The sequence below is a fragment of the Tachypleus tridentatus genome, chromosome 13 (genome assembly GCF_004210375.1).
Source record: "Tachypleus tridentatus isolate NWPU-2018 chromosome 13, ASM421037v1, whole genome shotgun sequence".
Lineage (NCBI taxonomy): Eukaryota > Metazoa > Arthropoda > Merostomata > Xiphosura > Limulidae > Tachypleus > Tachypleus tridentatus.
The window spans coordinates 260615388-260632395 of NC_134837.1; the positions used below are offsets into that span (position 1 = coordinate 260615388).

General features: G+C 32.9%; 1 protein-coding gene and 1 long non-coding RNA gene across 4 annotated transcripts in view; one reads left to right on the top strand and one right to left on the bottom strand.

Moving 5' to 3' along the window:
* The window catches only part of LOC143240707 (uncharacterized), a 42024-nt gene that overhangs the window by 11770 nt on the left and 13246 nt on the right, over positions 1 to 17008 (top strand). The window contains exons 1-3 of one of the 3 annotated variants that reach the window (XR_013021891.1): positions 5995 to 7057; positions 9866 to 9915; positions 10860 to 12841. This is a non-coding gene — a long non-coding RNA (uncharacterized LOC143240707). Of the gene's footprint in view, positions 1 to 5994; positions 7058 to 9865; positions 9916 to 10859; positions 12842 to 17008 lie in introns of those variants that run through there. The other 2 variants (XR_013021892.1, XR_013021890.1) reach the window with 2 other exon arrangements.
* On the bottom strand, positions 8257 to 12862 carry Cby (beta catenin antagonist chibby). The gene is made up of 3 exons (XM_076483608.1): positions 12676 to 12862; positions 9605 to 9720; positions 8257 to 8556 (listed from the first exon to the last, which is right to left on the bottom strand). Exons 1-3 carry the CDS (start codon positions 12860 to 12862, stop codon positions 8476 to 8478), a joined length of 384 nt encoding a protein of 127 aa, XP_076339723.1. The 3' UTR covers positions 8257 to 8475.

Genomic DNA, 17008 nt, shown 5'->3' on the forward strand with positions numbered 1-17008 from the left:
GTATCTCATTAAATCTGATTTATGTTTTATAAGACTCCTAGGATAATCAATACAAATTACACATCTTCGGGCGAGCGTGAAAGTAGCCAAGAAATGTTCGTCTGATCTCACTAAGTTGATTAGGCATTGTTTGAAAACAATTCTTCTCGTGGGGTTAGTACAGATATGTTCATATTTCAGACAAAAACTTTATTGTTCAATATAAAACTGATCGTAGGCTTATTGTTACTATCGTGTTCTAGCCGATCATCATGGGCGGCTTTCGTTGAGGTTTTAAAATATACGTATGTATCCTCTGGATAACTTAAAATATTAATTATATCGATTATCTGGTACTGACACCTAAACCTTTCTTAACTTCTTCTGTCAACCAATAATAGACTTTAAATTTTACAAATACCAGAATTAAAATTATGAACGTTTGTAGAAAATATCAGTGGATGTCTCAAAAGATTTGTCTCTTTTCGTCAGTAACCAAACTGTCCATTCTTGGAAACTTTGTTAATGAAGATGTTTTTCATTTTCCCGACTCTTAAGTTTATTCAGACTAAGCTTTAACTACACATGCCTGACCTTTAAGCATCAGCTAAGTTCTGGACGTTGTCAGCAAATTGCAAAATATGTACTTTAGGGATACTCTGAATATATCAATAACTGTGATGCTTAGAACTGTAAACCTGTGAGACCTGGTGCAAGAACTTTGAAACTTGGAAACAGAAATATAAACTAGCTTTTGGATCCATGTGGGCACCTAATCTTGTAACAAATCCCGGGTGTTCTACATTGTAATATGTATGACTAATCTAGAATTATTTGAAGATGGTTTTCAACATAAGAGTAGTTTACTAACTACATTGTGCTTAGTTCGTATACATGTAACTCTTAACGGTACACGGCAGTCGTGATATCTTAACAGACGTTGTAACAAAACATGCAGTTGTTAAGTATTGGAATTAGATCGATACTTTATTGATAAGTATTCATATTTATTTTACTAAGTTTATGTAATAAAACAATCTGTAAAATTTACGTAAATAAGCCTTTAGTTTAGAAAAACGTTTCACAAAGCATAATATCAGTGCTAGTACATTAAGTTGGAACAAAAATAGAATACACGATATTATTCGACGTTAAAAATGAAAACAATAGTACAGTGGTACCTCGGTTCTCGAACTTAATCCGTTCCAGAAGGCTGTTCGAAAACCGAATCAATTTTTCCCATAAGAAATACTGTAAATTAAATTAATCCGTTACAGACCATCAAAAATTACGCATTATGAAGCATTTTAAGTAAAAATATTGCTCATTTATACTTGTATAATAATACTTACATGTCAACCACAAAAACTATAAACACAATAAAAAAACAATAAATGAAAATTTAACTGCACTTCAGCTGTGCTGAGGAGAGCTGATGACGTAAGTGAAAGGTGGTGAGGAACGTGGAGAGTAGGAGGGTTATTATTGTATGTAAGGGGAGTCACCTTTCATAAAAACGTCAGGTAACTCTCCTTCTGGGGTTCTTTATCTTTTCTGTCTCTTTGCATCGCTACAACCTGCTTGAGACTCAATGGATCTATTTTTCACTAAAACTAATCTAATGAGGTTTGTTTCTGCCTGCATTTTAAAATGTTTCTGAAGTTAGACATGACTTTGTCATTGAAAAGGTTTATGTTTCGGTTTGCTACAGCTTTGTCAGGGTGAAATTTTTCCACAAAAATTTGTAACTCTTCCCATTTTTCACACATTTCCTTGATTAGTGAACGAGGAACATCCTTTCTTCCAAAAGAGGCGTGTCTTATCACAGTTGAACACTTGTTGGGAATTAAAACCCTCAGCTTCTACATAGTCCTTAAATTTACCAGCAGTGTCTTTGTTAGAACTGGCACCCTTCCCTTGTCTCATCGCACTATGTATGCCACTTCTATTCCTAAATTTTTCAAACCACCCCTACTAGCCTTAAAGGCATCACTTGTATCAGCACTCATTCCAGGGGTGTTTTTCAGGAGGTCAGCATGCAACTGCTTTGCTTTCTCACAAATGATGGTCTCAGAAATGCTATCACCAGCTAACTGTTTTTCGTTTACCCAAATCAACAACAGTTTTTCTACCTCTTCCATTGTTTGTGATCTTTGCTTCGTAAGCACTGTCACTCCTTTTGCAACATCAGCTCCTTTGATGACCTCTCTATTTTTCAGTATGGTGCAGACTGTAGATTTCGCTATACCAAACTGTGTAGCAAAGTCAGACACGCGAACACCACTCTCATACTTTGCTATGAGATCGTTTTTCACCTCTATTGTGACTCTAACAACTTTTCTTTTTGGTTTGCTGTTTTCATTATCCTTCTTTGACCCCATGGTGGCTTATTTAATCAGAATATTTAGAAAAACAAAAAGAAAAACGAGAACGTTCACAACAGATTTTAGCGGGTGTGGACTGAGCGACAGGCGCGGGTAAAATGTTTTGGGCAATCTTGGCATGGGCCGAAAATGGTCGAAGGGTCGTTCGGGTCATCAGTCGGGTTATTTCGGGCCACGACAGCTTGGTTCGGGAACCGAGTTTATGTTCGACAACCGAAACATTTTTTTCTCAAACAATATGTTCGAAAACCGAATTGTTCGAGAAGGGCGTCTTTCGAGAACCGAGGTACCACTGTATATGTTATCATATATAAGTTAAATTAATACATGTATAATTTCATGCTTAAATCGTAAAGTACGCTACAAAACTGATCTGTAGTACATAAAATTGTATTTAAACTATTCAAACGCTTTGTTGAAAGTTAACCCTAATGATATAATATAAATAACTACAGATAATGAAATAATAGGTTGTTTTATTTCATCATGTGATACATACGAAATATCACTATTACTTTAAATGTTTTGTGTTCATACGGAATATGATCCTCAACGTCCATAGTACACAAACTGTGAGGCGTACAGAGAGTCGGTAGAGGGCGCACAACTATATACGACAATGGGTTTGTTTGGTTTTTTGAATTTCGCACAAAGCTACTCGAGGGCTATCTGCGCTAGCCGTCCCTAATTTAGCAGTGTAAGGCTAGAGGGAAGGCAGCTAGTCATCACTACCCACCGCCAACTCTTGGGCTACTCTTTTACCAACAAATAATGGGATTGGCCATCACTTCATTACGCCCCTACTGCTTTAAAAGGGTGCATGTTTGGTGTGACAGTAATTCGAACCCGCAACCCTCAGATTACGAGTCGAACGCCTTAATCCACCTGGCCATGCCGGGTCTACAACAATGGGAACACATAAATTATAACTGAAAGTTTTAAAAATCAATGTATAAATATTACTACTTTTATGTAATATAACAACAAAAATTAATATCTACAGTATATATACGAATATGTTATACGTGGGAGTAGGACGCAACAAAACGCAAATTTAGAGAGAGAGGTGATTCTATACAAAACGTTTGTGCACCATTACTCTACGTATATTGAAAGTTAAACTAATATATATGCATTAACATATCCATGTAAACCATGCAATACGCTGTACGTATTATGAAAAACGCGAATCGATTTGTAAATACTTCTTGAAATACGGTACGAACGTTAATCTTCGACTCATGCCATGATACTAACCTGTATGGTATCAGTCCGCGTGTGAAACTATTTCTTTGTAAGGTATAGTATATTTATTTATTTGAAGTTAAACACAACGGAATATCTATGCTGTGCTCACCACGGGTATTGAAACCCGGTTTTTAGCGTTGTAAGTCCGCAGACATACCACTGTGCCACTGATGGTTGGGTCATATATATGGATATCAGTATGTAATATACTACGGTTAATTACCGATGTTTATGTAGGGTTTGAACACTTTACATGTAAAACCACGTGAACCAAACCTTCTCAGGACGACATGGATCGGAAGTTAAACTGAAGTAGGGATATCAGTTAGAAACGTATAATAAATGTCTGGAATTTGAATGTTATGTGTTAATTAGCAAGTTAGTTTTTTTTCAGGACTTAGTTTTTCAAAGTTATGTGTAAATAACCAAAACAAATACTCAAACTGTAGCAAACGGAACATACAATTGTACACATTAAAACGCATGATTTATTATTATTATCGAAGCGATACGCCTGATACCTAACGGTAGTGCAGAAACTAATATCGTCTTAAGAACTAAACAGAATGAAATTGTATAATTTATATTTTTTCATAATGTTATATATATATATACACTTAGAATTTGATTATTTTATGTTATTACAAAACATACTTATATACGCAGTTAAAGTAGTACGCGATGGTGATCTCCTCGCTCTAAGGACCTGGCATGGCCTGGTGGTTAGGGCGCTCAATTCACAATTTGAGGGTCGCAGGTTCAACCCCAATTCCACCAAACATTCTTACCCTCTCAGTTGAGGGGGCATTATAATGTGTCAGTCATTCCTACAATTCGTTGGTAAAAGATTAGCCCAACAGTTGGCGATGGGTGGTGATGACTATTTACCTTCTATATAGTCTTACACTACTAAATTAGGGTCAGCTAGCGCAGATAGCCCTTATGTAGCTTTGCGCAAACATCCAAGCACCCACTCATCGTTCACCTCTAGTATCACATTTTGCAACCATCCGCCCTCTGGCAACACTTTTGAAAAAATGATATCACGTGACCCTTTCCTTCTCAGTGGCTACCCTTACACCCTTATTATCTTCTTGCCCTGCCATCCTTCAGCTACTTTGTTAGAGATTAGGTATTATAAGTACTTATTTTTGAATGTTTTGTTTTTAACGCGCGAAAGTTATTATGTGGCATTTAACGATACACTGGTGTGTCAGTGGTTTGAATTTGAACTCAAAACGCTAAAATTCGGGGTTCTATTCTCTGCGGCGGAAAGAGCGCAGGTGAACCGTTCCGTATTTTGTTGCCAAAAATAATAACAGGTCAGTTGATAACATCAGTATGTAGCAAAAAAAAAAAAAAATCATTATTTTAATTTGCCCGAATAATTTTTAATCTTTAATAGATGTCCTGTCCTTGTATGTAACGTTGTTTTCCATTTTCAGAATGAACCGCTTCATGTATCCGACGTATATAGCTAGCAAATTAAAAGATCTTTTACAAAGAAATGTGTTCTTATTTCTTATAGGCCAACCGTATCGGATTGCAAACATACATACACGATACTACAGACGTGGTTAACTAGTTCTCAGCTCTTTATTCTTCGAAATGTGCTGTCCCCCACTTAAGTATGATAGATGTCCACCAACGCTTCCCGAACTTTATTATATCATATTATTTTCATAAAATGCTGGTGTCGTGTAACAATTTCGATTGTTCGTAACTGCTCTGAAACTTGAGATCTTTCGCCCCCTAGTAGAGTATATTACAATTATAAAAACTTTTATAAATTCTGCACTGGACCACAACGCCGATGTTTTGCACTTTGAAAGGCGTTAATAATTTTACGACTTTTTCCTTAATCACTTACTTAAAATTCCAAAACAAAATACAGATTAATATATTGGAATCTAAAAAATGATATCGAGGATCTATCTCATTTTTGAAATATACAGCAATTATTTATTTTTTAATGGGAAACCGAACACCAATAGGTGGCAGTCAATACAAATTTCACAGCAGAATATAAAGAGGTTTGTTATTAAGCGCAAAACAACACAATGGGCAACCTGTGCTGAACCCATCACAGGTATCGAAACCCGATTTTAGCCTTATACGTCTTCAGACTTATCGTTTCAAAAACAGTCAAAATATTCAAATTTCGGCTTGTACAGCTACATATTTGAAAATGAAAATAATTTGTTTCCTATGTTTGCGTTGAACTCAAAAGTAATACCTTGTTGTCAGGTTCACAGATCAAACGTCGATATGTGACTGTAAACTCCACATTTACAAACAAACAGGTAAATATATTTAAGGCTCTGCTGAATTTAAAAGGATTCAATATTATTTATTACTTAACGAACGGTTATTGTGGGTCCAACAATTTTTGTAATTTATCTCTATGAGGAAGCCTTAACATATTTAAACACAACTGTTACACTAAGTGATGATTCCTGCTACAATATGGCAACTGTGAGATGATTTTTTTTTTTTTAATTTCGCGCAAAGATACACGATGGCTATATGCTCTAGCCGTCCCTAATTTAGTAGTGTAAGATTAGAGGGAAAGCAGCTAGTCATCACCACCCACTGCCAACTCTTGGTCTACTCTTTCACCAACGGATAGTGGGATTGACCGTCACATTATAACGCCCCCACGGATGAAAGGGCGAGCAAGTTTCGTGCGACGGGAATTCGAACCCGCGACCCTCAGATTACGAGTTGAACGCTTTAACCCACCTGGCCATGCTGGGCCCTGTGGGATGAAACACTAGATGTAATTCTGGAGTCTCTCCCCATTAACATTGGCTTACTTTGAATGCTTTCAAAAGGGTTATCCAGGTTTTCTAACATATTTATTAATTATGTAGATAGGCTTCGTATCCTTTACCTGGTTTTTGGTTCCTGTCCCATTATTGTAATATTGTCTTAGGGTGTGATGAACTGCTGTGAACTGACCTGTTTTACAAAGTCTATTATAATCTTGATTTCACACTTTGGTTTCTCCATGGTATTGAAGTCCACAATCACAAGAATTGTTGTAAATGGTGATTTGGAATTTGTTTTGTCTTTAGGTGACTTGGTGTGTACTGTAATTTATGAGGCTTCAGAAAGCTGTTTACATATCATTTGTACGTTTTGAGAGAAATCTGTAATGTACAGGAATATGTCTGTAATATTCTTTATGCCTATTACCAGGATTTATTTTCTACTGTTCCATGTATCTACTGTCTTATCACCTTTGGCAGCAAACTACGTAGTCCACATCAGGAATGGGTGCTACTTGTCTTCTCTGAAATGTTTTCAGTTCTGGTGATTCAAGTATCTTGTCTGTAGTATCATGCCATATTACAGATGTATTTTCAATGTACCTTGGCCAAAGTTTTGAGGACATTATTTTAAAATGTTCCATATAGAGATTACCAAGTACAGGAGACAGGGAGGTAAGTTCACAATCAGGCCTTATTATTACAAATAAGTTGTGTGGATACAGGTTCACAGTTTCATTATTGTTATTTGGATGCATTCCTAGAGTCCTGCTGTTGATAGAGTATTTAGTGTTTAAAGAGTTGGTATGTTAGGGAATACGTTGGATAAAATCCAAGTCGATAACGTGTCTAGAACATTTCTCGGAGTTGTTTCTATAGTATGTACAAAGTACACAGAGTTCTTAACATAGGAGGATATTTTAACTGTTATAGAAATATTAAAATTTTGCAAGTTACTACATGTTTAAGAAGATATTCTTGAACTTTAGGTTGATCCTAAATACTTATCGTAGTATTGTGACATTCAACTGAACCTATTATTAATTCTTTATTATTAACAGTTTAATATTAACAGTTAGAATTTATATCATAGATGTGTCTTTTACCTTTTTAAAATATGTCTTGTAACCGTGACAATGATTATACCTGAACACTACAATCTTACTTCAGGTATATAAAGTCCTATCAGATTCTTATGTACTGATATATTTTGAGAACATTTTTTAAAAATAAATACTAGAAAATTTACAGCTTGTTTTATTAATGAGAAGAAAACATAAATTATACCATGCACAACATTTCATAAAGAATCTTGTATAATTGTGTAATTTGTCCATGAAATGTCACTGAATGTCAAAACCTTGTTGAATGATCATCCATTAAGTAACAATAATGTCTGCACAGCATGGTTGGGTTTAACCAAGTTAAAGCTGTCAAAATCTTGTTTAGTCAAATAAGATTGATGTGACGTTCTACAGCTGTTCCACCTTAAAATTAATCCATTTTAATTTGAAGTCTATCTCTGACCTATCTGCCTCGGCTATACAACTGTTTAACTTATAATGTTAAGGAATCTTTCTTGGAAATCCTACATGAATTCACTAGAAGAAGCCAGTTTTACCAACAGTGGAAAAGCATGAATTAGTAATTTCATCAGAAATTGTACATAGGTTTCTTTCCACCAGAGGGAGTGATTAATTTGTAATAAAAATAGCAAGAGATATTACCAGACTGATTGAGTTTAAGAATTTACTTTCTCAACATATCCAACAAATGTTGAAATGTTACACACACCTCTGGATAACCCTAAGTATAAGTTCTGATTGTGAATTATTATAGTACAACTACCCAATGACTAGCAACATGAAAAAATGTTACATTCTTAGAAAATTCCATCCTCCTCAACTTTATTTAGGGCAGAACTTCTTGATATATATTTTTAAGTACTTGTTCCTGAACTGCAGTGAAACATATTACAAAAGTGCCATGTTTACTACTTACTGTCTTCAGATTTCAAAGAGCTTATAATCCATAGAAAGACATTAGTTACATATATAAAACTATGATAACATTCTAGAGTGACTCAGCCAACATTAACTTTTTCCATAACCTTTTGTCTTTAACTGTTCTATTTCTTCTTCCTGGAGGTAAAATTCAAGTGTTTTCTCAGTGAGCTGTAAAATATGTTTCAATTGTAATTCACACTTAGATTCAAATAATATTTACATGAAACCATTAGCATGTAATTAAAAAAAACAACTGTATTTAAGGTGAGACCATAAATACATTTTTATACTATTTAACTTTTAATTGTTTAGTTAATGTACAAAATGTGTGACAAAAGATTAATCTTTATGGTTGGTATGCTGACTTAAGAATAGCCTAAACCTACTTAAGCTGTTTGAACCTTGTAAGATACTATTTGTATTACAATAAACAAATACTGTTAAGAGCATGACCACCAAAGTGATGAATTAATGTATTCTAATCATTATGCATTTTCATTTTATGACCTTGCATACACCTAGTCAGAATATTGTATTAACTTGGCTTATATTACTTGTATTAATTTAGATATATTAAATGTTGCCTTATTTTTTAATCCTGATCAATGTAAGCAGTTGCTTTCATCAAATATTAATGATGGATAAAAGCTAACACATCATTTACTCATGCTACTAAATTCTGATTTCAGAACTGAAACTACTACAGCAAATAAAAGAAACTATGACCCCTATAGAAAACATTTAGTTATTCAGAAAAATAATAGAAAAATTAATTACAGTGAATTTAAAGGTCAACTAATACGTACACATGCATATCGCAAGACTCACTGAACTAAACTTTTTATTATAAAGAAAGCTTATATTTAGATTTTAATAAGTCATTGGAGTATTTATAGTAATAAGAAAAATTAACTTTGACAAAGTACACTAGTACCATGAGATTAAAGTGGTAACAAACAGATTTCTGAAACTAAATATCTAGGGAGAGTTGGCTTTTTGCAAATAGGTTTATAAGTATTATGTTAATCTCTCTCTCTACAGGATTAATGGAGATTAAATTTACCTTGAAAATTATTTCAGGTATAAAAAAATTAATTTTAGTTGTGTTACAATTTGGTGTTATTTTGTTAAACAAACTTTATGTTAAAAACATCTTAGTGAAAAAGTGAACTCTATGTGAGCATAACTCAAATAGGAAAAGGTTTCTTAACATTACCAGATCCAGCATAATTTCTAACTTGTACTTCAGGAAATTATTCTCTTCAATTAAACGTTTGTTCTCTTGTTTTAAATCCTCAAATTCTTTGGATGACACACTTGAATTTTTTTGTTCTGAAAAAAATAAAACTCCTTAAGATTGGAAATAATAGGCAAAAATAAATTCTGTAAAGCTACACGTATCATTATCATTAAAAGAAAAATATGAAGTTTAATTATCCTGAATATTTACGTATAAAATCAATATATCTCTTTACAGACCAGGATGTAGACAGCTAAGATATTCATCAGCCAATCAGGCTGGTAGAGGTAAGTAAGTAGGATGTACACCTTAATTTTGAATTCAGTTTCCACCAGTTAAAATGAATGTCATAAAAAGTAAAAGGTTTTAAAATGAATTTTGTTTCAATAGAAATGTCTCATCTAGTTAAAACAAAGACTCAACATAGACCTTTTTTTGTTGTTGAGGCAGTTTCACCCACATGATTGGAAAAAAAAAAGATTCCTAAGAAGGGGGAAAAGTGGCACCTATAAAACTTGCAACACCTTTGTTAAAGCCATTTAAATGCTTCCAGCATGGCTCTAGAAAGCTACATAGCATGTGCATTGCCTAGAATAATGGCACAAAAAAACGTGGGTCAGTAGGGTACAGTGCACCAAAGCACTGGAAATATATGACAACAGTAGGAAGTTAAAATGACCCTCAAAAGGGAGTATCATTAGTCTATTATCATGAAGCAGTTGAACATGTTATCAGATATATTTGTAAAATTGAAAATCTGCTCTGTGAAAAACAAAATTGAAGTCACACTTTGATTATTGAAACCTGAGCCCATCAATGGCAGTGAAAACGTAATTAATGATTTATATGGATAACCACTTTCTCTTATTAAGTGTACTACATGTGTTATTTTACACATTGTCTTCTACAACAATGAACATCTATCTACCTTACACATTTAATAAACTTGTTTACTGAAACCACAAATTTTCCTTGTGATTACGAGACGATATTAATAACTAATGTTACCTGTTCAATAAGTTACTGTACATTAACTTTACATGGAAACTGTAATCTACAACCATCCCAAATATCAGTATACTGTAATCATTATGATCTTTATCTAATAATTGTGTAATATTTATGATCAATGTATTCTTACAACAAATGAACATGGTTTCTCTTCAAACACTTTATTCTTTCTAAAAAGAACCAGTTTAAGCAAAGTATTTAACATTTCTGGTAATTACAGGGCTGAAATATATCAACCTACTTACAGGAGTGGTCTTGGCCATTCTGGAGCCCTGGGCAGAATTCAGTGAATGAGGCCCCATAATGGTAAGAAAACTTAGAAGTAGATTAAAAGGCATAGCATTGGAGGCCCTTCATATGTACGGTGCTGAACAATTGCCCAGTGTGCCCCATAGGTAAGACGATTTATATCAATAGAAACAGTGTGACCACACAGAGTTTGAAGCTGGGCACCCCTTACTTGTACATATGATTACTGAAAATCTATGTAAATACAGAAAGTGGGTTCACTTGGAAGCAGTATTCTGAACAACACACATAACTTCTTTCAAAAGGAAGTAACTTAGAGCACATAACACTTCAATTATGTTCCCTGCTCAGTTAAACTTTTAACATAGACTTACAGATATTTTTGTGCCATGTAAATTGAAGGGGAGGGGAACTATAAATATTAACAATCTAAGAGAAAGACATGTTTTATCAAAGTTTGTAACCATTCTCTTGATTATCAATCACTTCATTATACCTTATTAGTTTAAGAATAAAACGCAGCTAAACTATCATCTCAAATTATTGCTTCACATTATTTGTATGTCTATACACGAAATGTATTTTCAGTGTTACAATTATGTAATGTTTAAGCTATTTCATGTAAATTTCTTTGTTAACATGATCATAAATCATGTACCTCAGTAAATAAATATTTCCCTAACTGTATAATTCACATGACTCTCTCCCACTTTAGAGCATTCTAAGTCCTCGCAAATTGACTCAGGTAAAGACCGTCTTTGTAATCTGTAACTATACACTAATTTATTAACAAAATATTAGTTTTGTTAAGTAAACTAATGGTAGACAGTTTGCAGAGTTAGTTCCATAAAGAACTTTCTTTATTAAAACATTTTTATAACTTGTAGTATGCTGTGTCATGAATACTCATAATTTTTAATAAAATACTTTATTTAGATTCAACACAAATAGCTCACTTCTATCTTAAATGTATTCATGTATTGGGTTGAGGAATAATTCGTGAGCGTTTTTTCAAGTTAAAAAAATATATTCATAAATGAAACGCTTTCGCAAAATATTTCATGTCATTTGGTAGATAATTTTTTGCTCTAATAGATGGTGTGTTTGATTTTCATATGTCTTTAATTTTTGCTTTCATTTTCAGCTCATTAAATGGAATGTCAAGTGGACAAAATCGAGCATTTTCGACACTATCTGCTTTTTGCATTTAATTTCTTGCAATTTTGTTTAAAACAATGCATACTATATACCTAGGTATTACATGAAATAAAGTATCATAATAAATGTTTTGGGTGTAATGTGTTCATGCATTGAAGTATTGTATAGTCTTGCATGTAATGCTTGAATGAAATTATTTAAAAACGCTCACGAATTTATTCCTCAACCTAATAGATAGCTTTTATCTATTGTTGGTTTCCCAGTTTAAACAAGTTTGTTATTGATATTCTAGATATATGTGAATAATCTACAATAGTTTGTTTTTTTCTTATATTTTCAATACTATAATTTGTTTGCTACTCTAACTAATAACAACAATAGTCTAACTGATAGGTGTTAATTTCTGAAATATCATTGTCTTTGTTTTGGAGACAACCTACAAAAATAACCTTTTAACCATCAGGAACTTGCCTGTTATCTAGTGGCAGTTTATTATTTGAATACTGACCTCTGTTGGTTGAAGAGCAGACAGTGTTTTGAGCCCTAATTGGTTCTTACATTTTCGTGTCTATGAAGTCATTGTCTTTAAACCATTCACATTTTTAAAACACAATTTTATCTTTGAATACCTGTAATCCATTGTCCATTTTCAAATTTAGCTTCTTGATTTCCAAGACGTAGCGTAATTGGTCCATAGTTAAGACCCAATTCTTCTTGAGTGTGGCCCACATCAGGACTGTGTATAAGGTTAGAGAGAGATGGTGATTTTCGTGGAGTTGTCTTTTTGGGGGAGAACTTGCTGCCAAAAAGAGGCATTTTCTGTAATATAGACAAAAAAAAGAATTCTCTCTCTATCTGTTATACACATAAGAAAGCATACACCATTACTGTAGATCACTATTAACACCATACTTTAAAAAAATAATTTTATAAAGATTCGTTTTCCCTATTTATTTTTTATATTATTTCACTTGTTTTGATGCACAAAACCTGTTGCCATCTGATTATGACAGAATAGTCAATATATGAAGATAAACAGGAGATAGGTTTCTTTTGTTTTGAATTTTGTGCAAAGCTACACAAGGGCTATCTGCACTAGCCATCTCTAATTTAGTTGTGTAAGACTAGAGCTTGGGCTACTCTTTTACCAATGAATAATGCGATTAACCGTCACATTATAATGCCCCAATGGCTGAAAGGGTGAGCACGTTTGGTGTGAGAAGGATTCGAGCCCATGACCCTAGGATTACGAGTCAAATGCCTAAACCACTTGGCCATGCTGGGCTACAGGAGATAGGAAACATTCTAAGCTTATCTTGAAATAATAGAACAAAAATAAACTTTCTGACTTTAGGATTAATTTTTGGTTACATGTTGTGTCACGTTACTTTAGGATTAATTTTTGGTTACATGTTGTGTCACATTACTTTAGGATTAATTTTTGGTTACATGTTGTGTCACATTACTTTCAACCTTTGTATAACAATGTTTCTAATATTCATTCCACTCTTAATTAGAGTATATATGTTGCATTACCCATTTTTTTTCTGAAATATCACACTTGGTTTTAACTTGTATATTTTCAATAATAACAGGCCAGGAAACAGAATGTTTAATAGAAGGTCCAAATTTGTGAAATCAAAAGCCAAAACAGATTATGCTACAATGTGGTTCTCACACTTTATTATGTTGTACAGTTCAATGGTTTATTTAGCTATGAATAGGTAGCTACATGGGTGTATGATACATCTGTATGTAAAAGGGAAAGAGATTTGATAGTATGGTAACAAGTTTACTGACAATTGTATATTATGGAAGTATTCTATTGTAATATCAACGATGATATCAGTTACCAATATATAAATGTAGATGCTTCTTTGATTTTTTTTATTTAATTTTCTATAGATGGGTTCTAAGACAGCAAAATTAAAACCGTCTGTTAAAGTCATGTTGTATTAAACTTTAAAACAGTATTTCCAACAGTGAATTAAGGGTTAAGGAAATTTTCAGGAAAAATAATAAGATAGTTAAGGTACTGACTTAAGACAAGTGGTGCTTAGAAAACTATTCTTTTAATTTTAAGCACATTGTATAAAGAATTACTTGAATTATCGCTTTGACACATATCAATATACTGTTTTCATTGTTTCATTCTAAGAGACTTGACAGTATGTTTACGTATGACAAAATGTCTTCACTCGTAGCACCTGGTAGTTTCTATATTCCTAAACTTTTAGGATAAATTTACTGTAACTTTCACTATCTACGTAGAATAATTAGCATGTATTTTACAGGGTACGTAATGATAGCCTTACAATTTAACGAAGGAAACGATTTTTCTTTTAAACTTATAATTTATACCATTACTAGTAGCAATGAGTACTATTAAAATTACCAACATGTACTACCAAAGTGGAAACTTTAAAAATAAAATATAAAAGAAATGTTAGATTTATCTGTATTTTGTAAAAAACCCCGAAACTAATTTTAGATTACCTTTACGAAAAGTTATTTTTAATACGGAATAAAAACATGCTAACATCACTCGCTCGCAGTCACAAACAGCGCCATCACTCGGAATTTTAAAGTTTTAAATTTTAGAAAAAATAATGGCTGTCTACTATTACGAACTCTGACAGACAAAAGGCATCAAAAGTGAAGTTATAAAGAAAGAAAAAAACGAGTGTAAGGTGATGCGTGAAAGTAAATAATGATATTGATACATAACTGAACTCCTTATATGACGCGCAAACTAATTTTTTTTTTTCAAATACATCGGGCCTTACTCCAGAATTTTCGAGCCAAACACCTAAATTTCATCTGTGGAAATAAGTGGGTTTCACAAAATATTACCTTTCTCGCCTATATAGACTATAAAATCTTTGAACAAATTGATTGATCATTGTATGCGTCATATTAGCACTTTAGTTATGCATTAATATTTCTATTTGTATGTGTACATCATCTCACATTTATAGTATTCCTAGTAAAATTATTTTTCCGCAGGGCAGTCAGTTAGCTTTATAGAATACAGGATTATAGAATAATAATGATTCATCCGACCTGCAATCGAGAGAACGAGATTCGAACCGATAGCTTAACAAGTCCACAAATGTATATTTACACAACACAATACAGAAATAAACTAACCAAAGTTTCATGTTTATTAATACGTGTCAAACTGATAAAGAGCCTTCAATAATGTCTTCACCTTGCTTTAATAAGTTGAGTTTTTGACTTTAAGTTAAATTTAATCCTCGAAGCTTAAAAATAAAATTCAAATACCAAAGTTAACGTTAAATTAAATCCAAAAGTTAAACCAAAAATTTGAAAAAACGTTGAAATAAAACTGTCTACTTTAACACTAACATTACAGTTAAAGGTGAACTCAAGTAAAATTTGTTCTCTAAACTCAAGGAAAACCGACTATCAAATTGTTATTCTGGGATTCAAAAGTTAAGCAACAGAAATAAAATAAATGTTACGCTAATTGGTATCACCAGATCAAAAGAAAGAGAAAAATGTAAACAAACCAAATTAAAACACTAAATGTGGATGTATCGCAATCAAGAATTCTGTTTAAAAGTCTGTCTTTCAGACGCAAGCATAGCTTTAAATACAAAAATAAAGTAAACAAATTGAAGCTTGTACACGAAGTGCATCTCATATACAAGCCCTATATCCAATGAAAGTTGAGCTATAGGGTGTAAATGATTCTGACCTTTATCCAATTCGCCCTCAGAAAAGTTAGCTTTCTATTTTTGAATGTAATGTTCTATTTACCATGCAAGAAAGTCTGTTAACTGCCAATTAGCTCACCAACATGTTTCATAGTTTCAAAACTAAAAAATATGAAAACATTATGATTTTGTAAATAACCAATCTCAACAAAAGGATAATGGGTACATAGCACCACCCTGTACCATGCACTTTACGTGTTTCTTTTTGATGACTCAGTGGTAAGTTTGAGGGTGTGTAATACTAATAATCATGGTTTGATCCTTGCAGTGGGAAAGCATAGAAAGCCATTTATTTAGTTTTGTGCTTAAAACCCAAAAAGTAAACAAAAAAATTATGCTTCTTGTCTTTATATTCAAAGCTTTACTATGGATTTAATCTATTAGGGTTGTATGTATTTCTTAGGTAACTATGGTGTATGGCTACAAAGTTTTAAAGGACAATGGCCACTCGTGCAGTATTAAACGTTTGAAAATATTTGGAGTATTATCCACAAATGATGCATTATCAATCAACAGCTTATATTAACAATACCTATAATATCGTGAAGCATTGTTTTTGCTAGATATGTGAAATAATATCACTCAGCTATAAAAGGTTATTAACAAGAAAATATATTAAATTGATAAAAAATGTTGATTTTGTTTTCTGGTTACCTGAAGACAGACATGTTCTGAGCACCAAAAAGCGCACCTAAACAATAAGATATTTTTATATATTACATTCAATATAAACTTAGATAAAGCTGTAGGCTTATAGATATTAAACCAACAAGAAGAACTGTAACAAACTTATTAATTAAAGCTTAATGTTGAGCACTATTTTACAGTAAGAATGTGCAGAAAGGTTTGTTTTTATCCATGGATACCCTTATGTGTTCTACTGAAGACACACTACCATTTGTTACCAATAACAGATGAACGACGATGGACCAATTGTACTTACAAAACCCCATCGAGAAAAGTGACATTGAAATCTACTCTTTATTTTTAAAAACATAATAGATTTTTGACTTAAAACGCCCGTAAAGATCTGACTTCCACTACAACTGATAGCAACCCACTCTATAAGCCAATCACCGTGTCAGGAAAAGAATACAATATAAGTAAGATCCTTAACTGATGAAAATTTGTATTGAGTTGTTAATCCTTTTACTGCAACTGGAACGTATATTTCCCAGTGTTTCCACCCTTCAAACTGTGGCTGAGACATACATTTCCCAGT